The sequence below is a fragment of the Myxine glutinosa genome, chromosome 5, assembly GCF_964187855.1.
Source record: "Myxine glutinosa chromosome 5, kmMyxGlut1.1, whole genome shotgun sequence".
Lineage (NCBI taxonomy): Eukaryota > Metazoa > Chordata > Myxini > Myxiniformes > Myxinidae > Myxine > Myxine glutinosa.
In genome coordinates this window covers 178396911-178421693 of record NC_136265.1, presented here as the reverse complement: position 1 = coordinate 178421693, position 24783 = coordinate 178396911, and the positions used below count along the sequence as shown (strand labels likewise).

The window sequence follows — 24783 nt, the reverse complement described above, 5'->3', positions numbered from 1 at the left end:
TAGAATCAGGTGCACCAGCTCAGGTGCAAATGATTAGAACATCGTTAGAGAGGATCTTGGAGGAACCTGTCTTATTTAAACCTCAGACATTTCGTTTGGTTTGCTCTTTGTTGTTGAAGTGTGTGGCGTCACCATGCCTAGATCAAAAGAGCTATCTGAGGCCTTCAGAAAGAAGGTTATAGATGCCTATGAGTCTGGGAAGGGATTTAAAAAGATCTCCAAACAATTTGAAACCAATCATACGACTGTCCGGAAGATCATCTACAAGTGGAGAAAATTCCAAAAAACTGCCAACTTGTTCAGGCCAGGCCGCCCCAGCAAGTTCAGCCCGAGAGCAGACCGCAAGATGCTGAAAGAAGTCTCTAAGAACCCCAGAATGTCATCACGGGACCTACAGGTAGCTCTTGCCACTGCTGATGTCAAAGTGCACGAGTCTACCATTAGAAAGAGGCTGCACAAATTTGATATACATGGGAGGTGTGCCAGGAGGAAACCTTTGCTGTCCAGAAAGAACATCAGGGCAAAACTAAAGTTTGCCAATGAATACAATGAAGGCAAAGACCAGCACTTCTGGAACAATGTGCTCTGGACAGATGAGTCAAAGGTAGAGCTATTTGGCCACAGTATCAGAAGACATGTTTGGCGAAAACCAAAGACAGCATTTGACCACAAGAACCTGATACCAACTGTAAAGCATGGTGGTGGAAATATTATGGTTTGGGGCAGCTTTGCTGCATCAGGGCCTGGGCAGCTCACCATCATATAATCCACTATGAATTCTTCATTGTACCAGAGGGTGCTTGAGGATAATGTCGGAAAGTTGAAGCTCAACTGAAGGTGGACCTTGCAACATGACAATGACCCTAAACATCTATCTATAATTCCAGTAATCTCTGTCTGTACGTTTGTACGTTTGTACGTTTGTACGTTTGTCTGTGACCGCTGTTTCTCGACAACCACGGGTCTGATATACTTTTAACTTGCCAGGTATATTGCTGGGGACCCGAGGATGTGCCTTTTCAAGGTTTCATATTAATCGGACAATTACTTACCGAGCTATGTCCAAAAAACGATTCAACCAATCAGAGAGCAGCGAACGATCGCGTGTGCCGAACGTGGCGGACACACTCTGCCTCGGATGGCACATTTGAGAGCGTATTCATTTATTTCACGTTTGCAAACTATGTTGGCGCTATGTTGGCGTTAAACGATGTTTTAAAACTAATAAAAACGAATTTGCGATTCATCGTAACTGCGATATACGACCTTCCTCCGGCAGCCAATCACCCATCAGCCAAAGACCTCACTTCCCGTAGCCAATCACGGGACACGTTGTTGCGTGTTTTTCCTTTTCATTTTTTTTATTGAATTGATTGATTCCTTGCGCTTAAATTGCAAACAGCCAAAATACATTGGCGCTAATTGAATAAATGGGCATTATTAACACTAAATGGCGAATAATCGTAACTGCGACATGCGAACTTCCGGACAGTGAGGCCTTCACTTCCGGCCTTACGAAAGTGCCGAATTACTGTCTCGATTGTATCTTCCCACTGTCTTATTGTTATATCTATCTATTCTATCTATCTATTCTATTCTATTATCTGTTCTATTATCTATTATACAATGCCCCAATCGAGTCGTCGTTTACGAGAACGAAGGAACGAAGCTGCACGGCGTGCACGCGCAATGGAATCTGACGAAGAACGTGCTGCTCGCCTGACACGCGACGTTACGCGCGTGACAAGTCGTCGTGCAGAAGAAACGGATGAAGAACGGACTGCTCGCGTGGCAGACAACACTCGACGCATAACAAGTCGTCGTGCAGAAGCAACGGATGAAGAACGGACTGCTCGCGTGGCAGCCGACACTCGACGCATAACAAGTCGTCGTGCAGAAGAAACGGATGAAGAACGGACTGCTCGCGTGGCAGACAACACTCGACGCATAACAAGTCGTCGTGCAGAAGCAACGGATGAAGAACGGACTGCTCGCGTGGCAGACAACACTCGACGCATATCAAGTCGTCGTGCAGAAGAAACGGATGAAGAACGGACTGCTCGCGTGGCAGACAACACTCGACGCATATCAAGTCGTCGTGCAGAAGAAACGGATGAAGAACGGACTGCTCGCGTGGCAGACAACACTCGACGCATATCAAGTCGTCGTGCAGAAGAAACGGATGAAGAACGGACTGCTCGCGTGGCAGCCGACACTCGACGCATAACAAGTCGTCGTGCAGAAGAAACGGATGAAGAACGGACTGCTCGCGTGGCAGACAACACTCGACGCATATCAAGTCGTCGTGCAGAAGAAACGGATGAAGAACGGACTGCTCGCGTGGCAGCCGACACTCGCCGCATAACAAGTCGTCGTGCAGAAGAAACGGATGAAGAACGGACTGCTCGCATGGCAGCCGACACTCGACGCATAACAAGTCGTCGTGCAGAAGAAATCCCTCACCAGCGAGCAGACCGGCAAGTTAGGGATGCCCTGCACCATCAGGCTGTACACCGTGTGAGACTAGAGCAGGCTCGCCATGACAATCGCAACCTTGCTCGATACGATGATACCGATTTCTTCCGAGAGGTACTTCATGGTGAGTACAGGCACGCGCTGAGCAGGACCTCAATATTTCAATGCACTACATGCTCGCATTGTGCTGCTTTGGTGTGGAATGAGGAGAGAAGAGGATTTTGCTGCAACCACGGCAAGGTCGATCTTATGCATGATCCTACTAATCCAAAACCCGGTTCAATTCCATCACATCCTCCAGATGCTATTAAAAGCCTTTTCCTTAGCCAGGCCTTTGTGAAGCACGCGAAACAGTACAACAACGCGCTGGCAATGGCAAGTATCGGTGTCCGAGAGATACGTATGCCTGGCTTCAATCCTGGAGTGCGCATACAAGGTAAGGTTTACCATTACATTGGTGCTCCTCTTGCCGATCTGGGTTGTACCCCCCGCTTTGCTCAGATCTACTTTCACGATCCAGCCCATGAGCTGGATTATCGTCGTGCCCACACCTCGAACAGTGGCCTGAATGAGCAGTTTTTGCTAAGAGCACAACAGGCCATTCATGAGTGCAACCCATACGTCCAGCAATTCAAATCAGCCATTGAGTATGTGGTTCATAATGATAGCGCCAATGAACTGAATATTGTGTTAACAGGTCGCACGCGGCGCCGAGACCTTCATCATGGTACCGTCAACCTTCCCTCCCCAGACAGCGATGTGGCTGTCATTGCTCCAGGGGCAATGACAACTGAGCAGTTTGGAAGGCTGGCAGTCGCTGTTCACCTCAGAGGGGGAGGTTTACAGACAATAGACGCCATGCATCCAGCGTATGACCCACTATCATACATTCTTCTGCTACCCTGCGGCTCTCAGGGGTACCACACTGAGTTGGCAGGGACAACGCCAACAACTTTCTACCGCTACCATCTACAAGTACGTGATCCTACTCATCACTTCAATCTACTGCTTCGTGGTGGAAGGTTGACACAGCAGTACGTATGCGACATGATGGCAAAAATTGAGTCACACCGTCTCACTTGGATTCGCTGCAACCAGAAGTCAATTAAGGCAGAAAAGTATAAGATCATCATTGATGCGTTGAACAGTGATGCTGAGGTGCTACCTGGACGCCTCACCATTCTGCCACCGTCTATTTATGGGTCGCCACGTTGGTATGCCAAAGAGTTTCAGGATGCAATGGCTTTAGTCCGAGTCAAGGGAAAGCCAGACTTTTTCCTAACATTCACCTGCAACCCAAAGTGGCCAGAAATTAAAGAATCGGTTTTTGAGGGTCAGCCCCCCAATGCAAGACCTGATATCATCGCTCGGCGGGTGTTTCATATGAAGGTGGAAGCACTCCTCGCAGACATCCTCAAGCATGACATCTTGGGGCATGTGGACGCTTACGTGATGGTGAAGGAAACGCAAAAGCGTCACCTTCCCCATATACACATGCTCCTGACCGTGGTACCTCGCGACAAGCCCAGAACACCAGCAGATGTCGATCGCGTGGTCTCTGCTGAGATTCCTGACAGACTCACAAATCCGGAACTACACCGTATTGTGACATCACACATGATTCACGGCCCATGTGGGGAATGGAACATCTTGAGCCCTTGCATGGCAGACCGGAAGTGCACAAAGGACTATCCCAAAGCCCTACGACAAACGACAAGCTTCTCTGATGACTCCTATCCCCTGTACAGAAGACGGGCAGAAGCTGCACCTGGTGATCCCATCATGAAGACTATACGAGGCGGTGCTTCCGTATTAGTTAACAATGCATGGGTTGTGCCTTACAATCCATATATTGTCCTCAGATACGATGCTCACATCAACCTTGAGATCGTCTGTGCTGTCACCTGTGTCAAGTACCTGTACAAATACCTTGAAAAGGGCCCGGACCAGTGCCTGGTCAGACTTCAGCCTCATGAGAGGATGCGAGAGGCATTACGACATGATGAAGTGGCACGCTACGAACTAGGGCGTTACATCACCGCATCTGAGGGATACTGGCGCATATACGATTTCCCCATTCAACGCAAGTACCCACCAGTCGAGATGCTGGCACTCCATCTACAGGATGAGCAGGTGATCACGTTCAATTACGAAGGTGCCGTACAGAACTTGGCAGAGTCAGGACCCCCTGCAACAACCCTCACCGCCTTTTTCGAAGCCATGAATCTCCATCCACACATGCGTCATGTTCTATATCCAGATGTATTCCAACACTTCACCTACTTGAGGAAAAGGTTTCAATTGCGGAAGAGAAGGCTGAGTTTCCAGGATAACCGTAAGGCTGATACGGTTGGGCGACTCCCCATTATTCCCGTCAACTCACATACTGCCGAGTTGTACTATCTCCGCATGCTACTGTACCGCGTGCCTGGCCCCACATGCTTTCAGGATCTCCGTCGTGTTGGTGGTAGGGTCATGGAGACCTATCTGGCAGCCTGCATTGCATATGGCATCGTTGACAATGACCAGGAGGTGGATTCTGTTATGGAAGAGGCTGCAAATATTGCATTTGGCCCTGCAGTCCGCGAAGTATTTGCCAACATGCTCATGTTCGTTCTCAGAGGCAACCACGTGCAGTTCTGGGAAAGGCACAAGTATGTGCTGTGCGAGGACTTCATGCGTGCAGCAGGTGTGAATGAACCAAATGCACGCATTGTGAGTGCAGTGCTCCAAGAGCTGAGGAACAAAGTTGAGTGCCACGGCTTTTCGCTCAGTAAGACCTTTGGCCTTCCTGAACCTGAACCACTTCTTTTCCAGTCTCGCATTCCGCGCGTCATCGAGCACGAAACAGTGCACAATATAGGAGAACTTGAGGCTCACATCGCTCAAACAGAGTGCCTTCTTAATGACGAGCAGCGCGTTGTTGTCGATACAGTGATGCGGAGTGTGGAACACGGACATGGCTGCATGCTTGCAATTGATGCAAGTGGTGGGACTGGCAAAACATTCACATTGTCTCATATACTCTACAAAGTGCGAGCAATGGGCAAAGTGGCTCTTGCAACTGCTGCAAGTGGTATTGCAGCTACGCTGCTGCCTAAAGGGGCCACCTTCCATAGTAGGACCAAGTGTCCTCTCATTCTCACTGATGAGTCCACTTGCAACATCAGTGAAAATGACACCACTGCAGCACTCATACGCATGACTAATCTAATGGTGGTGGATGAAGTTTCAATGATGGATCGTCGCGCATTGGAGGCAGCAGATCGAACATTCCAGTGGCTTCGGGGCTCAGAGGACCCATTTGGCGGCATCGCAATGGTTTTCAGTGGTGACTGGAGGCAGATCCTTACTGTTGTGCCACACGGTAGCCGTATTGACATAGTTGGAAGGTGCTTCAAGAGCTCATACCTGTGGAGAAAAGTGCAGATACTTCGTCTCAGAGTAAACATGAGGATCATGCAGGGTGCTGGAGAACAACAGGACGAATCTGAATTTGCAAAATTCCTGCTGGATCTGGGTGAAGGGAAGATTCCTGTCAATCCAGAAGAGGGTGAATTTGCTATTGAGCTCAGGGCACCGCTCATTCTTCCAGGTGAAAAACTTCAGGATATTGTCACTTGGGTGTACGAAGACTTGCATAACAACATTAGCAACCCCAAGTGGCTATGCGAGCGTGTTATACTATGTCCGACCAATTCCGAAGTCGATCAGGTAAATGCCTACATGACGACCATATTTCCAGGGGAGGAACATGTTTGCTGTAGCGTCGATACAGCCGAATCTGAGGGTGATCATTTGTATCCGCCTGAGTTCCTGAACACCCTCTGTCCATCTGGTATGCCGCCACATCGAATCTCTCTCAAGGTGGGTATGGTAATCATGCTGCTGCGAAACTTCGACCAGCAAAGCGGGCACTGCAATGGCTCAAGGTACATCATACTTCAGATCCTTCCAAATCTGTTGGTTGCACAATCTGTGATGGGTGTCAATTCTGGACGCACATTGCTCATTCCACGCATAACCTTGAGTCCATCTGACAACATGTTCCCGTTCACTCTGCGGCGTCGGCAGTTTCCGGTACGACCCTGCTTTGCCATGACTGTGAATAAATCCCAAGGACAGTCGCTACACCATGTTGGGATCTTCTGCACACGAGACTTCTTCAGCCATGGTCAGTTCTACGTGGCGGCCAGTAGGGTTGGCAGTTCCAGCAGCCTCCGCATTCTTGCCCTGGACGAGGAAACAAAGAAGAAGCGCCGTTTCCTCAGCAACGTTGTTTATGAAGAGGTGCTAACGAGATAACGGTGTGTACAATGTACATGTAGACAAGTTTTTATTATTATTTATTTTTTGAAGAAAAATTGTTTCGAAACGAATTCATCAAAAAAAGTGCACTCCTTCTTTTGCCAGTCGTACACCATGTTAGGATCTCCTGGAGAAGTGCCGTTTCCTCAGCTTTGTTGTTTATGAAGAGCTGCTAACGACATACAGGTGTGTACATGTGGACAATTCTTATTATTTATTTTTTGATTGAAGACAAAATTGTTACAAAAAGATTTCATCAAAATAAGTGCACTACTTCTTTTGCCAGTTGTACACCATGTGAGGATCTCCTGGAGAAGTGCCGTTTCCTCAGCAATGTTGTTTATGAAGAGCTGCTAACGACATACAGGTGTGTACATGTGGACAATTCTTATTATTTATTTATTGCTTGAGGAAAAATTGTTACGAAAAGATTTCATCAAAATACGTGCACTACTTCTTTTGCCAGTTGTACACCATGTGAGGATCTCCTGGAGAAGTGCCGTTTCCTCAGCAATGTTGTTTATGAAGAGCTGCTAACGACATACAGGTGTGTACATGTGGACAATTCTTATTATTTATTTATTGCTTGAGGAAAAATTGTTACGAAAAGATTTCATCAAAATACGTGCACTACTTCTTTTGCCAGTTGTACACCATGTGAGAATCTCCTGGAGAAGTGCCGTTTCCTCAGCAATGTTGTTGATGAAGAGCTGCTAACGACATACAGGTGTGTACATGTGGACAATTCTTATTATTTATTTATTGCTTGAAGAAAAATTGTTACGAAAAGATTTCATCCAAATACATGCACAACTTATTTTGGCAGTCGCTACACCATGTTGGGATCTTCTGCCCAAGAGCCTTCTTCAGCCATTGCCAGTTCTACGTGGCGACCTCTAGGTTTGGCAGTTCCAGCAGCCTCCGCATTCTTGCCCAGGACGAGGAAACAAAGAAGATGCCCGTACGTGGTGCCTTATGAAGTGGTGCTAACGACATAAAGGTGTGTACAATGTACATGTAGACAATTTTTATTATTCTTTGTTTGGGAGGGAGATGGGAGGGTGATGGGGCAGGGTGATGGGAGGGTGATGGCAGGGTGATGGGAGGGTGATGGGAGGGTGATGGCAGAGGGTGATGGCAGAGGGTGATGGGAGAGTGATTGGAGGGTGATGGGGGGGAGATGGGAGGGTGATGGGGCAGGGTGCTGGGGCTGGGTGATGGCAGGGTGATGGCAGGGTGATGGGAGGGTGATGGGAGAGTGATGGAAGGGTGATGGGGGGGAGATGGGAGGGTGATGGGGCAGGGTGCTGGGGCAGGGTGATGGCAGGGTGATGACAGGGTGCTGGGAGGGTGATGGCTGGGTGATGGGACGGTCATGGCAGAGGGTGATAGCAGAGGGTGATTGCAGAGGGTGGTGGCAGAGGGTGGTGGGAGGGAGATGGCAGGGTGATGGGAGGGTGATGGGAGGGTGATGGGAGGGTGATGGGGGGGAGGTGGCAGGGTGATGGGGCAGTGTGATGGGGCAGGGTGATGGGGCTGGGTGATGGGGCAGGGTGATGGCAGGGTGATGGCAGGGTGCTGGGAGGGTGATGGCTGGGTGATGGGACGGTGATGGCAGAGGGTGATAGCAGAGGGTGATTGCAGAAGGTGATGGCAGAGGGTGATGGCAGAGGGTGGTGGCAGAGGGTGGTGGGAGGGAAATGGCAGGGTGATGGGAGGGTGATGGGAGGGTGATGGGGGGGAGATGGGAGGGTGATGGGGCAGGGTGATGGGGCAGGGTAATGGGGCTGGGTGATGGCAGGGTGATGGCAGGATGATGGGAGGGTGATGGCAGGGTGATGGAAGGGTGATGGCAGAGGGTGATGGCAGGGAATTAACATTAACGAATTACATTTGTAATGTAATAATTTGTAATAATTTGTAGTAATAGATATAATAATAATAACGAATTCTGCTCTGTTTCAATTCTGTTTCAATTTGCTGATATGCTTTGCAAACCTTTTTTTTTTTTTTACTATTTTAAAACTAATACAATTCGAACATGGAATACATACTGACACTGCACTTTCAGGTCTCCTACAAATCCTACCCTGTCGCCTCACCGTGGCGTAGGAGTGGCAATGGTCAATGGCATCGAATGTCATGGCTAGCAAAGACAGGGAGGTACACTTGATTTAAATTTGGAAATTTTTTTTTTTTTTTTTTGGCCACGGAACGGGCACCCACGTACGGGCACGTCCTAGTACTAGTAAATCCACCAAGGAATGGCTGAAAAGAAGGAAATGGGGGGTTCTGGAATGGCCAAGTCAAAGCCCGGATCTAAATCCCATCGAGATGTTGTGGGGGGATTTGAAACGAGCTGTGTGTAGTGAAATTATACCAAAGTTGAACCCAGGAGAGATACTCGCTTCAGCCACTGAAGGGCGTCTATAAAACCTGGGACATCCGCGATGCTGAGCCACTCCTGTGGCATTTACTTTACATGTAGTCTTGAATGGTACGTATATGCTAGACTCGCACATATATGTATACTAGACTCGCTTGCTTTGACAATTATTATCGGTCCTCTCTGTATGATACTAAGATCCTGATATCTATTGCATGATTGTATTTTTACAGGATGATGCCAGAGATCTAATTGAGATTAAACCTACCTATGGGACAAAGTTGTGGACCCGATTGATTTCCACGACACTTAATCTCAATTAAGATCTACGGAAATGGCGGGACACAAGATGATCAATGTACCGACACTCGGCGCCGACCCACAAGCTGAGGATTCAGGCTCGGTGTTCACTCACTGGCTCAAAACGCTGGAGAACCATTTCGGCACGCAGGATGCCGTTCCCACCGCTGAAACGAAGCTGTCTGTGCTACAGACCAAAGTCGACCACCACGTCTACAGGAGCATCGCACGATGTACGACGTACGACGCCGCCGTGGAAGAGCTAAAGCGACTACATTAAGAAACGGAGCGTGGTGTACAACAGGCATCTGCTCGCCACGCGGCGTCAACAGCCAACCGAGTCGATCGATCGCTTCGCTCAGGAGCTGCGGCACCTCCTCGCGGACAGTACTCAAGAGGTACGGACACACGAGCAAGTCAGGACGATCTTGTCAGAGATGCTTTCGTCTCTGGGATCAGCTCTACAAATCTGAGACTCAGGCTCTTGGAGACAGCTGACCTGACGTTCGCGGAGGCCCTACGGTTGGCCAACGTTTACACTGAGGCCCGGGAACAATCCACCGCTTATGACCACGCACGGGTCGTCGCGGGGACTTCTCAACTCGCGCGACCGGAGAGGGCTACCGCCGAGGATACGGGTGCGGGCTCGACTACGGCCGAGCCCCTGGCCGCTCCCGAGGTGGACTCGGATTCCGGCCTGGCAGCAGCTACAGCAGCCAGGCCCAGGCCTGACCGGAACGCGACGTGTTACTTCTGTGGCAACCGACAGCATCCCAGGTCAGCGTGTCCGGCTCGGGAAGCCATATGCCATTTGTGTTCTACAAAAGGACACTTTGCTAAAGTCTGCAAGAAGGCCGCGCGGGGCACATGAGCACGTGCGACCTTGAATGGGCTTATCGCCGAGCCAACGGACCAAGCACAGAGCGGGGTGCCTCACCCGGCCTTGATGAGCGGTCCTCCTCCTCGCGGGTCCCTGGCTGCACGCACGTCCTTGGTGAGATACACCGGGCCGCCAAAACAAATGGCGCGAACGCGACCGGCCGCGGAGCGACCGACCTTGACTGGCGTTCGAACGCCCTCCTCAAACAAACAAAAAGTTCCGGCTTTGACAGCTCCTCCTGTTGTGCAGCAAACGCTCCACGTGACACGAGCGCCATCTGACGGCAGTTCGGACGAACTAAACGCTCTTGATCGAGCACATGAAAGTACAATTGACTGCGATCTTTCGCACGTGACACGAGCGCCATCTGACGGCGGCTCATACGAACTACACGCTCTTGGTCCGGCACGACCAACTATGCGTTTGGCACGTGGGCCCTCCGGAGGCTCCTCAAACGACCGGAAAACTGCAGCCGGTGTGGGATCCACGCGCGAGGCGCGATCTTCTCGCTCGGACGGCGCAATACCTGCCGGATCTTCTGGCCTTGATCAGGCCATTATCCCGCTCTTGGTCGAAGGCATTTTTGCGCGGGCCCTAGTCGACACAGGATCTACGGATAGTTTCATCGATCAGCGGCTGGTGCGTCAACATGGGTGGCCGGTCATCGGGACAACACGACGGATCTTCATGGCCTCCCAGGGACTTCGGCTCAGCACGAAGGGGGAATGTCGATTGAAACTTGTGATAAAGGGACGCATGTTTTCCGATGTACATCTCATGGTCTTGCCTGCCTTATGTGCTGACATCCTGTAAGGACACGATTTTCTTAAGCGACATGGACGTTTGGAAATTGAATTCGGTGGGACGGACACGCTTGCTGTGTGTGCACTCGTGAAAATGGAAATTGAGCCTCTTTCGCTGTTCCCCAACCTGACCACTGACTGCACACCTGTAGCGGTAAAATCGCGGCGCTACTCACGAGCGGACGCGCAATTCATTGCGGAAGAAACGGCCCAACTCTTAAAGGACGGTGTTATCGAACCTAGCCGGTCGCCGTGGCGGGCCCAGGTCTTAGTGGTGCGAAGTGAGGCCCATCGCCGGCGCATGGTAATCGACTACTCACAGACTGTTAATTGCTTTACACAGCTGGACGCCTACCCCTTACCGGGGATGGACGCGCTAGTACGACTGGTGGCCCAGTACTCCGTCTACAGCACTCTCGATCTGCGTAGTGCGTATCATCAGATCCCCATCTCTAGGGCTGATTGCATCTATACCGCCTTTGAATCGGGTCAAAGGTTATACCAGTTCACCCGATTACCTTTTGGGGTGACCAATGGGGTCTCCTGTTTTCAGAGGGCTATGGACGACCTCGTTACTAAGGAGAACTTGACAGATGTCTTTGTCTATCTGGACAATCTTACGGTTTGTGGGTATGACCAGGAGCATCACGATGCTAATCTGAAGCGCTTCCTCGAGGTCGCGCATAGGTATCGCCTAACCATGAATGAGGCTAAGTGTCGTTACTCTCAACGCACGATAGATCTTCTGGGGTACACCGTGACCCATGGCTGTCTCTCCGGATAAGGAGCGTCTGCGACCTTTGCTCAATATGGCCCCGCCCGGCGATCGAGCTTCGCTGAAGCGTGCTCTCGGGCTGTTCGCCCACTATTCAAAGTGGGTGCAAAATTTCTCCATGAAGCTCCGCCCCCTCGTGGCCTGCGACACATTCCCCATGAGCCCGGCCGCTTTGGCGGCCTTCGGGGGCCTTAAGGCCGACATCGCTGGCGCCGCTGTGGCGACGATCGACGAGAGCGAATCTTTAGTCTTAGAAAGTGATGCCTCGGATCATGCGATAGCGGCGACTCTCTCCCAGGGGGGGGCGCCCTGTGGCTTTCTTTTCGCGGACTCTCACCTCCGCTGAGCAGAGGCATTCGTCTGTCGAAAAGGAAGCGCACGCGATCATCGAGTCGATTCGGCGATGGCGACCGTACTTATTCGGGCGATGCTTCCAAATCATCACGGACCAACAAAGCATTGCGTTCATGTACGACACCTTACATGCTCAACGTATTAAGAATGAGAAAATCACTCGCTGGCGTATCGAACTCGCCGACTTCTGCTACACCATCAAATACCGCCCGGGGAAGGATAACCTGGTCGCCGACGCCTTATCGAGGCCGGCTACGTGCGCGGGGATCGTAACTTTGGAGGGGCTGCGCACTTTGCACGACACTATGTGTCATCCAGGGGTGGCGCGTTTTGCTCATTTTGTGCGTAGTGGTAATCTGCCGTACTCGATTGAAGACATCCGCCGGATCTGCCGTGACTGCGCTATATGTGCGGAACTCAAACCGCGTTTTTACAACCCTCCCATGGGGACGCTGGTTAGGGCTACTAGACCGTGGGAGAGATTGGCAATGGATTTCAAAGGACCGCTGCCGGTGTCGAGCAACTCTCGTTATCTGCTCACTATCGTTGATGAGTACTCGCGATTCCCTTTTGCTTACACCTGCGGGGATATGACGGCTGCCACGGTCATACGGTGCCTGCAGAATTTGTTTTCTATGTTTGGGTATCCGGCCTACGTGCATACCGATCGGGGTGCGGTGTTCCTGTCGCAGGAGGTGAGATGTTATTTGCTCCAAAATAATGTTGCTTCGAGTTACACCACACCGTACAGACCCCAGGCGAATGGGCAGATCGAACGCTTCAATGGGATTATATGGAGGGCCATCATGCTAAGCCTCCGGACCCTCGGCCGGGGTCTCGATGAATGGGCTTGGTCGCTACCTGCGGCTCTGAACTCGATCCGGGCTCTTCTATGTACGGCCACCAACCAGACTCCTCACTAAAGACTGTTCCACCACCCTAGAAGCTCGGGTAGTATCCGATCTTTACCCAGCTGGCTCGCTGAGCCGGGGCCGGCTTATCTCAAACGAGCGGTGCGCACGAGCAAGTACGACCCCTTTGTGGATAAGGTGCAGGTACTCCAGGCTAATCCCGAGCATGCTCGTGTGCTGACGGCAGATGGACACGAGTCCACTGTCTCCGTAACGCCATCTCGCCCCTTGTGGGGTCATCGACCCTTATAGGGATATCGACGAACCGATCTACGAGTCTATGGACTCTACCGAAGCTTCCTCTATGGAACCTTTGCCGTCACCTCTGTCATCACCTACACCCCTGCCTGAAGGCTCTGAGGTGCCCCCTCCGACACCTGCCTCCAGCGGCTACTCCGACGCAGGGGACTCCGGGCTTGGGGACGCCGTACCCGGTAGTTTCCGGACGCGGGCTGGCAGGGTAGTTCGCCACCCCGACCGCTACGGGTGGACCGACTGACATGGAATGACGTACCCCAATCAATTAATGCTGACGCACGCTTGCGATCTGCCTAGCGGCAGTATAGTTCTAACGGCGGGGAGAATGTAGTGAAATTATACCAAAGTTGAACCCAGGAGAGATACTCGCTTCAGCCACTGAAGGGCGTCTATAAAACCTGGGACATCCGCGATGCTGAGCCACTCCTGTGACATTTACTTTACATGTAGTCTTGAATGGTACGTATATGCTAGACTCGCACATATATACTAGACTCGCTTGCTTTGACTATTATTATCGGTCCTCTCTGTATGATACCAAGATCCTGATATCTATTGCATGATTGTATTTTTACAGGATGATGCCAGAGATCTAATTGAGATTAAACCTACCTATGGGACAAAGTTGTGGACCTGATTGATTTCCACGACACTGTGCATGCAAGAAACCCCTCAAACATCGCACAGCTGAAAGAATTCTGCATGGAGGAGTGGGCACATTTTCTCCCAGTCGATGTCAGAGACTCGTAGACAATTATAAGAAACGCCTACTTGAGGTTGTTTCTGCCAAAGGGGGCAATACAACCTATTAGAGCCAAGCGTGTACTTACTTTTTCCACTTGTGAAATTTGCATTTATGTTTATTTAAATTATACAATGGACTACAAAATGTAAATGTTTCATGATATTTGTTATATTATATGACCTTGACCTATCAATATTGTTGAAATGAAGATCAAATAGCTGTATGTTGAAATATGTTGAAAAAGTCAAAACTTTACATGGGGTGTACTTACTTTTTCACGTGACTGTACTTTGTTAATCCCTCCTTGGATAAATGTTTTTAATCAGGGCATGGCTATGAGGGATACGAGGAAAAAAATTATTGAAGAAAAGGGGTACTTGAAGGAACATTCGACAATTATAGCCCTCAAACTTCCTTTGGCTCTTTCACGAGCCTCGATTCAGTATACAAAAAAAAAAAAAGCCAAAAAAAAAAAAAAGGAAGCGGTGGACGTCAAACCTTCTCCAAGTATCCGATAAACTCTAATAGAATCTCGGAAGAGAGGCAAAATTTAAATGCTCGAGGTCTATCAAAAAAAGGTGCTGATCATATCAGTTTACCAGCTTGTTGTAACAGAAACAAGCGTTACGCCGAGGTCCCTCGTCGGTGAAGTGATGCGAGTTGACAAAGTGGAAGACGCCAGGCGGCCATCTTGGATTTTGACATGCGACCCAATTTTCAATAGCGTTCTCCCTTATGTGTAGATACACCCACACACCAGATTAGAAGTTGGTACTTCGCTTATTTTTCAAGATATTCCGCTCACAAGGTTCAGACATACATGGCGGCGGCCATCTTGGATTTTGACGTGGCGACCCAATTTTCAATAGGGTTCTTCCTTGTGCCTAGATACACCCAAACACCAGATTAGAAGTTGGTACTTCGCTTATTTTTCAAGATATTTCGCTCACAAGGTTCAGACATACATGGCGGTGGCCATCTTGGATTTTGACGTGGCGACCGAATTTTCAATAGCGTTCTTCCTTATGCCTAGATACACCCACACACTAGATTAGAAGTTGGTACTTCGCTTATTTTTCAAGATATTCAGCTCACAAGGTTCAGACATACATGGCATCAGACATACATGGCGGCGGCCATCTTGGATTTTGACGTGGGTTGCACCCACACACCAAATTCGAATGCGGTCCTTCGTTTACGCACGCACGCACGCCCGCACGGACAGACGGACACACGGACGGAGGGGAAAACCATAGTCCCCCTTTCGCTCCGTGGTGCGACGGGGGACAAAAACGGAAAAGGCCGCCAGGGCAGCTGTTCAGAAAACAGTAGTCTGCAGAGACTGCAGCCGAAAAGCCACAGCCCGGCCAGAGATATCAACAATGCCCTGGCCACCTTCCTTCCAGGGGTAGTACAAAATCTCAGGCCTCAGCCAATGGTAACCACTCCAAAAGAAGTTTACCAGCATTCACTGAGTAGCCATAATTAGCTGGTTTGATGGCTGTAAAGCAATAATTCTGTGCCATAATTTTGTTGCAACCAGATTATTTATGATGAGTACGACCTCTATAAGAGATGGACCTCAGCAGTCCTTCCCATGCTTTCAATCTGTGCATAATTTATTCCAGCACTCCTTCCCAATTTTTCATTTCTTTTTCACGATTGCCAATGTGCACTCCAAGATATTTAACCCCATCCGTTCTCCAGACCAGGTTATGTGGGAGTGAAGGTGGCGATACACAAGAGAGATTGCTTGTACCACACCATAATGCTGTACTTTTATTCCAATTGATCCCACCAGAAGAGGCTGCGGAGAAATCTCGCATACAACGTTGTAAAGCAGAGATATCATTGGAGCTTCTAATCAAAACACAGACATCATCAGCATAAGCCGTCTGCACAAATTCTGCTCCTTCTATACTTCTCATTCCTTGAGGTATTCGTTGTCTAATAGACCGAAGGAGTGGTTCAAGGGCGACTATATATAAAAGCCCGGAGAGGGGGCAACCTTGGCGAATACCCCATTGGAAAGGAAAGGGAGAACATAACCTATTGTTGATTTTTATCATACATTGAGTATTAGTATACAGGAGTTTCACATGAGATGAAAGTTTCACCAAACCCCATTCCTTTCAGAACAGAAAAAAGGTACTTGTGGTCAACACGATCGAAGGCCTTAGTTTGATCAAAAAACAGCAATCCAAAATCGTCACACAGGAAATTATTGCATGAAATAATATCTCTTACCAAAAAAATATTATCATAAATAGATTTTCCAGGCACACAGTAGGTCTGGTCCGGGTGTATAACTGAACTGATCACAGTCTTCATACGATTATCAAGTACTTGAGAGAATTTTGTAATCACACAATAAGGAGACAGGTCGCCAGTTATCAACCAGTTGAAGATTCCCAGCTTTTGGCAGCAAACAAACGACTGCTCATCTACAAGACATTGGAAGTTCTCCGACACGTATGCTTTCATCGAATACATCGAGTAAGTCAGGTCCCACAAGGGCACAGAAGGTCTTATAGAATTCTGCGGGCAGGCCATCTATTCCAGAAGCTTTCCCATCTTTCAGGCTCCGCACAGCTGCTTCAAGTTCATCAGCCGAAATTGGGGAGTCAAGCATGCATCGCTCGTCCTCCTCGACACTCGGAAGCCCCGCAATTAACCCTTGTATCACCTCATTGTCCACGTTGAGGAGAATACAAGTTAGAATAGAAACCTTTCAGAGTACACCTGATCGCCTGCTGGGAGGTCACCAGGGACCCATTGGGAGTGAGTAAAGTATGAATTTGTTGTGACCCTTTGAGGGAAGACTCCAACTTAAAGAATTCTTTGTTTGGCATGTCCAGAGTTAAATAGCTCATTCGCATTCGGACCAAGGCACCCATCGCCCGTTGCCGTACCGTTTCCGCTAGCACTGCTTTCTTTGCCCATATTAGTTGGTCACGTGCACCTCTCCCAACCTCGTCAATATTCTGTTCTAAGGATACCATTTCAGAATTTAACTGATCGATTGATATTGATTGGGTTTTAGTGGTGTATGCACTATACTGTTGACAGAAGGTCTTAATTTGGGACTTTGCAATGTCCCACCACAGCCAGAGACTGTCATACTCAGGTCTGGAGGAGCGAATTTTCTCCCACACGACGCGAAAGGCATCATTAAATTTCTTGTCATGTAAGAGACGAGTATTCAAAGACCAGTAAGCACTACCACCCGGTGGAAAGGGTAACTTAAAGGGCATTGAGATTAAACTGCGGTCTGTGAATCCAGTTGGTAAAATTTTGGAGGCAGACACCACATTCAGCATTGGCTTGTTCACATAAAATCTGTCCAGGCTTGCCATTGACATAATACCATCATTGCATCTACACCATGTATAACAGCGTGAGAGTGGGTGTTGTGATCTCCACACATCCTTAAACCGAAAGATGTTGATGGTGTCCCCGAGAGCTTTCGTAGAGGCAACATGAGGCTCACGACCATTCCTATCAATCGACGGACAAATTGTGCAATTAAAGTCTCCCGCGATACAAATAAAAGCTGTTGCGTCCAGAGTTTTTACAAAATCCCGTAGAGTGGAAAAGAAGATTTTCCTCTCCATTGGGTCACACGGTGCATAAACATTCACTACAATAATATTTTGGGTATTGTAAAGAAATTATACGGAGATCAAATGCCCTTTATAGATTTCTTTAAATGAAACCTGTTGAGCACAAATCTTATGACTTAGGCAAATGGCAACACCGGCTTGAGGTGTAGGGAACCCACTTAGCCACCATTGCCCCTTAAAAAGTTTCCCCCAATCGGCTACTTGAGCACTAGTAGCATGGGTCTCTTGTAAGAGAATAATGTCAGCCTTTTCTTTTCCAACCGCTTGAATGGTTTGCACCCTCCGTAAGGGGGCGCGACCCCCATTTATATTTAAGGATACAACATTTAGTTCCATAGTTGATTCTTCTGGGGGGTAAAGACCTCTTCCTCATTTAATTCCTTATTTGCCTTCGTGACGGCTTTCCTCAGCCGCTCAAACTCAGGTTCTGAGATTTCCAAATGATCGCTCCTTTGCAGCAAAGGTTTTGCGGCTGCAAGGAAGGCCTGAATGTTAATAAAATGATCATTAATTCGTACATGCCGTTGTCTGAAAGTTTCCTTCAAAAATCTAACAATATTTTATTTTGGGATTCCAAAAGGCTGTTCTTCCTCCTGAGGGGGGAAAGCCCCATCAACCATTGCCACTGGCTCCTCATGGCTGATCAGTGTCTCAGTAATTAGAATTCCCTTAGTGATGCTAGTAATGAGTTCCTCCTGAACCTGCACAGAAACACCTGTTCCATCCCCATCTGCCTTAGTTTCCTCATCCTCTTTATCCTCATGCATCATTGCAATGGGGAGGGAGGAGTCGTTATTAGAGGTAATGGGTATTTTACATTCCCCATTAGAATTGATATGGTCAGTAGGTTGTTCAGTTCCGCAGGTTTGATTACAACCTTCAGAAAAAAAATTCCCCTTCATCCTGAGCAGGTGGTATCATGTCAGCCATAGTTTCACCACCTTGCTGACCTTCATGTGAAGGACTATCTGAACCGTTTAGACTGCTTTCTGTCTGCACCACCAACACTTTACCACCTTTATCCTCATTCCTAGTACTTAAAAGTGACCGTTTCAAATTTTTCCGAGACGCCGCATCTACAATCTGCTGCTCCTCACAAATCATTACCTCTACAGGTAGAGGCTTCTCCCTTACATTTGCTGACTCATCGATTGCACGATGGCCAGCTGTACTGGATGACCCATCGCTTACACGAAGCACCTCCGTATGGATCTTATCAGTACCACTCCCAGCCGTACCTTGATGGTCCGACATAGATTCCTGCACTGAAGGCGAATCGTCTATAGAATCCTCCGTAATGGTCACGGGGGGGTGGGGGGCTGGTCCGTCTGCTGTGGCATACGTTTTCTCCCCATCAGGACAATACTGCCTAGTGTGTCCATGTGCACCACAACTCTCCGTAGCCGCAAAAATCCTGTGCTCACGTTTTGATGACTTAAACATGAGAGAGACATTCAATTTCCTCAAACCATCCTTCAAAACAACATATCAAAACAGCCTAAACGTTTCGATATGCTTAAGCTTACCGTCTGTGGTGCGTATGGCGGCTTGGATAATTCTCGACACCACAGTACCGTACTGACCGAGCTTTTGAAGAATTTCTTCATTAGACAGCGTCGGTAGAACGTTTGATAGTATTACCTTCGAGGCCGGAGTGTTCCATGGCGAAACCGGAACAAACTGGTCATTACCCAAGATGAGTCCGTTCTGTACGACGATGCGCGCGAAACAGACACGTGAAACGAAAACAACCACCTTGTGGTGCATTCGGGATGCTGCCCGGATGTTCTCACAACCGATCATTTCTCCGATTGCGAGAGCGTCTCCTCCAGCGAAACATCTTCCAGTGGGACAAAACACATGCTGTGTTCATCTGTTAACACCTCATCGGCGTCGCGACCGGCAGTACTTCGACTATTCTTGCTAGCCATTTGAAGTAACTAAACGAAAATAACCAATAAAATGGTACTAAAGGTTTATAAAACCTAAATAAATGAAACTAACAACAATAACTGGGAAATAAATAAATAAATAAATAAATCCCGTTAACCACCGAAAGTGGCTAACTTTAGCCGCGCTGTCTCTCCCTCTCTCGCTCAGTAGACAAGACGATAGAAAGGGACACCGACACTCGGACAGCAGAAAGAACCAAAAGGTAGGAAGAAGGGAAAAAAGCAACAAGAGACACAGCATGTACTGCCAGTGACTGAGCAACAGACCTGGCGCTTGCACGTGCGTGCTAAGCGAGCGGCAGCTGTGCAAAGTGGGAGGAGAGAGGGAGAGAGAGAGAGAGAGCACGAGAGAGAGAGCACGAGAGAGAGAGAGCACGAGAGAGAGAGCACGAGAGAGAGAGAGAGAGCACGAGAGAGAGAGAGAGAGAGCACGAGAGAGAGAGAGAGCACGAGAGAGAGAGAGAGCACGAGAGAGGGAGAGAGCACGAGAGAGAGAGAGAGCACGAGAGAGGGAGAGCACGAGAGAGGGAGAGCACGAGAGAGAGAGAGCACGAGAGAGAGAGAGAGCACGAGAGAGAGAGAGAACACGAGAGAGAGCACGAGAGAGAGAGAGCACGAGAGAGAGAGCACGAGAGAGAGAGCACGAGAGAGAGAGCACGAGAGAGAGAGCACGAGAGAGAGAGCACGAGAGAGAGAGAGCACGAGAGAGAGCACGAGAGAGAGCACGAGAGAGAGAGAGAGCACGAGAGAGAGAGAGCACGAGAGAGAGAGAGCACGAGAGAGAGCACGAGAGAGAGAGAGAGCACGAGAGAGAGAGAGCACGAGAGAGAGAGAGCACGAGAGAGAGAGAGCACGAGAGAGAGAGAGAGAGAGCACGAGAGAGAGAGAGAGAGAGCACGAGAGAGAGAGAGCATGAGAGAGAGAGAGAGAGAGAGAGAGAGCACGAGAGAGAGAGAGAGAGAGAGAGCACGAGAGAGAGAGAAAGAGAGAGAGAGAGAGAGAGAAAGCACGAGAGAGAGAGCACGAGAGAGAGAGAGCACGAGAGAGAGAGAGCACGAGAGAGAGAGAGCACGAGAGAGAGAGAGCACGAGAGAGAGAGAGCACGAGAGAGAGAGAGCACGAGAGAGAGAGAGCACGAGAGAGAGAGAGCACGAGAGAGAGAGAGCACGAGAGAGAGAGCACGAGAGAGAGAGAGCACGAGAGAGAGAGAGCACGAGAGAGAGAGAGCACGAGAGAGAGAGAGAGCACGAGAGAGAGAGAGCACGAGAGAGAGAGCACGAGAGAGAGAGCACGAGAGAGAGCACGAGAGAGAGAGCACGAGAGAGAGAGAGCGAGAGAGAGAGAGCACGAGAGAGAGAGCACGAGAGAGAGAGCACGAGAGCGAGAGAGCGAGAGAGCGAGCGAGAGAGAGGGGGGAGGGAGGGAGAGAGAGAGAGCACAAGAGGAAGAGAGAAACTATAGATAAGTAGAAGAGAGATCAGATGCTTCTAACTCTAGTTTTGGTCAGCAAAGTGTTTTTCAAATGGCATACAACCTTTGACCTGGTCAATCTAAAATAGTGTGTTAATCTTTGTGTTGCAGTCCATAAGTGTCAAAAGTAAGATTGAAATCTCTTGAGTGGTTAACATATTGCATTAACACAGATTGTCAATTAAAGGGCACTTCACCATAGGCCTTTGACCTTTTGAACCCAAAATTTAATCAGTTGTATTGCAGTCCAAAGTTCTGCCAGGTCTGATCAAAATCCCTTCAGCGGTTCACCAGTTATTGCGGTAAATATGTTGATCACGGAAGGACGGACTGATGGACAATCCGAAAAAACAACGCTTCCGATGTCTTCAAAGGAATAAAAATGTTTATTCTTACTGAGAAACATCACTGTATGCGACTTGAACGCTTTAGCCTCAACATGCAGAATTTACGAGGCCTGTGCAAAATCTAAAATATTCATAATATTAATATAACTCCACTTGGGCCCATCGGGGAAAAGCATTTTTATTGAAGCAGTGGATCACCAAGTGGAAGGAGGTTATCGGCGTCATCATGACCGTCCACGTCAGAAAAAGGAAAATTGTCCAATATACCTTTTGACATTTTTATTGAACCCTCAAAGGCAAACATCTTTAGCCCCTCACCTTTTTAATGACAGTGACTTGACCCAGGTAACCAGCACTGCCACTTTCGACAAGGGGGATGTCTGCAGCCAAGCACATGCGGTTGACGTGGTTCCTCGCAGCTGCACACCAACGGAAGAGCACAAACCAATTACATGGAAATGGATTCTGAAAAGCAGCGACGATGAGACGTTCAAATCATCTTTCAGTGACGTCACAGTGTTTGTCACTCAAAATCAATCAAAGGATTCCAAAACTTCGTAAAGCAGCAAGCTACCACACTCATCCGATTCGTAAACGTCACTCAACGTACCTCTGTTGTCCAACGCGTTCATGACAAGCGTAAACTTCTTGAAGAACTCCACATTATAATCAAGACTGAAGAAGATAATATTTGCAATAAAAATTGGCTTCCATTGGGTGTTAAAGCACCTCTATCATACATCATGAATGACTGCATTAGCGCTACGAGAGGTATCATTATTTCGACAAAAATGTAAGCCCTTGTAAAGCAATATACGGGGATTGATGAAGCACAAGGTACGGCCTACGGGTCGTAGAGCAAATTGCACCGAGTACTACTGCACCAATTTAACAACAAATGGGGTGAGGCAAGTTTCATCGGTAACCTAAGGATAACCCAGTCACATACAAACAATACCTGGGAACAAGGGCCTGCGGAGGTCCAAGGGTTCCGGATAAAGAGCTACCTAACACTAAATCTGCTCTACCCCGTTTATTTTTTAAAAATCAGTGCAGTACTACTTGGTGCAATTATTGGTTGGCTGCATCTTTCTTTACTTCTTTGAAAAAAAATATATAAAAATAGAGTACATTATTCGTTCAATAAATATTAGATAATAGGAGAGCTGGAATCATCTATCAATCCAGGAAAAAAAATATGAATAGGTACAGACAAGCAAGAATATATTTTGAGCTTATGTAACAAGAACAAGCAGTCGCAAGGAGTTCATTCACGATGCACGGACTTCCTCATAGTCGCCCTTTCGTTCTCACCAACACGCGACTCAAACTTTTATAGCCCCTTTGCAATGATTTTCTGGTGACATACCCGTAAGGGTTCTGGGACTGACTCCCCCTCATGAACATTGGTAATTAAGAAATTGGAGGACACATTATTTAAATATATATACACATTTCAAGATGAATAGGCTATCAAATAGGCATCAAAATGCCGAACAATGATAAAAAGGTGAAAAGAAATGTTCACTTACTTCGTGATGCTGTCATGGTGGGCAGTGATGTTAGCTTCTGGACAGAAAAGAAGAACACTCTCCCTGGCAACCTGATGATCAAAAGGGCCATGTGACCTTTTTAAACCCTCTATAGTACGTAAGTAGCGCACTTCGAGCAGATGATTTGCAAACAAATTAAACAAATATTTACTTGTGCCTTCGACTTCCCAACGTGGTTCTTCTGGAAGAGGAACTGTCGGTTGAGGTTGCTTACGTCGATGGTGTCCAAATCAATCTGCAAGCACAAAAAAGTCTGGAGTTGCTTCACCTTCACCACTTCAGTTGCTTCACTTCACAAAATCAACTATTGCTTCACCACATTGCCTGTTCACAAGAAAAACAAGACGTGCATGCGCGAGCGTGCACGTCGGTGGCACAGCTCAACGATACCCATAATTCCGTGCGCGAACGTGCACGTCAGAAGCACAGCTCAATGATACCCACAACTCTGTCCGCACACATGCACGTCGGAGGGACAGATCAATACCCACAATTCCGAGCGCGAACGTGCACGTCAGAGGCACAGCTCAATAATACCCACAACTCTGTCCGCACACATGCACGTCGGAGGGACAGATCAATACCCACAATTCCGTGTGCAAACGTACACGTCGGAGGAACAGCTCAACAATACCCACAATTCCGTGTGCACACTGGAGGGACAGATCAACAATACCCACAATTCCGTGCGCGAACGTGCACGAAGGGACAGGTCAACAATACCCACAATTCCGTGCGCCAACGTGCACGTCGGAGGTACAGCTCAATGATACCCAAAATTCCATGCGCGAACATGCACGTCAGAAGCACAGCTTAACGATACCCACAATTCCATGCGTGGACGTACACGTTGGCGGGACAGCTCAATAATACCTACAATTCCGTGCGCGAACACGTACGTACAATGGTTGGGAGTTTGGGGTTCATATCATTATCAATGAATGATAGATTGAAAAGTTCTACAAAACAAGAAAATAGGATAAAAATTGTTTTCTAACACAAGTTACTCGCTATCTAATGCACGTCATTGGTGTTTCCCGAGATTTCTTCTAATTCTATTGACATCAAAGATTTCGACATCTCGGCTGAAAGTGAAATTGCTCCCTCTCCCCCAACCCCGGTTTTACACTCAGGCAGCTAATGTCGATGTACCAATGTATTCATGAGCGTATTAACGACATTAAATAATTAATACCACAATAGTACATGAACCGGTGTTAGGACAATGTCATGGCGAGATAGCAGCAAAGTCTCACACGTCTCTGCTCACACCCACACACCACATCAATGTGCCTGAATCCCGCGAGAACAAGGTTTTTCAGAAGTTCACACCCGATCCCGCCAGCTCCCACCACCAGCAACCGGCTGCGGGACACAGCACTGGACAGACCGCAATCAAGCGCCATTACCAGCACCAAGCGCAAATCAAACTTCTTCTTCTTCTTCACGCAATTACAGTTCCACGTTTTTCAACACGTTTCTGTTTCGTTACTCCTAAAGTCAACTTTTAAAAAAGCGTTACCGGATTAACACCTTAATGTTTGTTTATAATTGCAGATCGTTCAAAGGGAGATGACTGGGACTTGGAGAGCATCAGCCGAGCTAACTTTCATTGTGATACACCATAAACTTCGCTCTACTTT

At 48.3% G+C, this 24783-nt stretch overlaps 1 protein-coding gene across 6 annotated transcripts in view; it reads right to left on the bottom strand.

Annotated features, from left to right (window-relative positions):
* Positions 1-24582, bottom strand: part of UBA2 (ubiquitin like modifier activating enzyme 2) — a 73916-nt gene extending 49334 nt beyond the window's left edge. For 2 of the 6 annotated variants that reach the window (XM_068115422.2, XM_078779160.1), the window contains exons 1-5: positions 24397-24565; positions 23292-23375; positions 23120-23190; positions 22198-22262; positions 21906-22006 (exon numbers count right to left, since the gene is read on the bottom strand). In XM_068115422.2, coding sequence (XP_067971523.2) covers positions 21906-22006; positions 22198-22262; positions 23120-23190; positions 23292-23375; positions 24397-24546 — 471 coding nt within the window. In that variant the 5' untranslated portion in view covers positions 24547-24565. Of the gene's footprint in view, positions 1-21905; positions 22007-22197; positions 22263-23119; positions 23216-23291; positions 23376-24396 lie in introns of all 6 variants that reach the window. The other 4 variants (XM_068115423.2, XM_078779161.1, XM_078779162.1 and 1 more) reach the window with 4 other exon arrangements.
* Between the last annotated feature and the right edge of the window lie 201 nt (positions 24583-24783).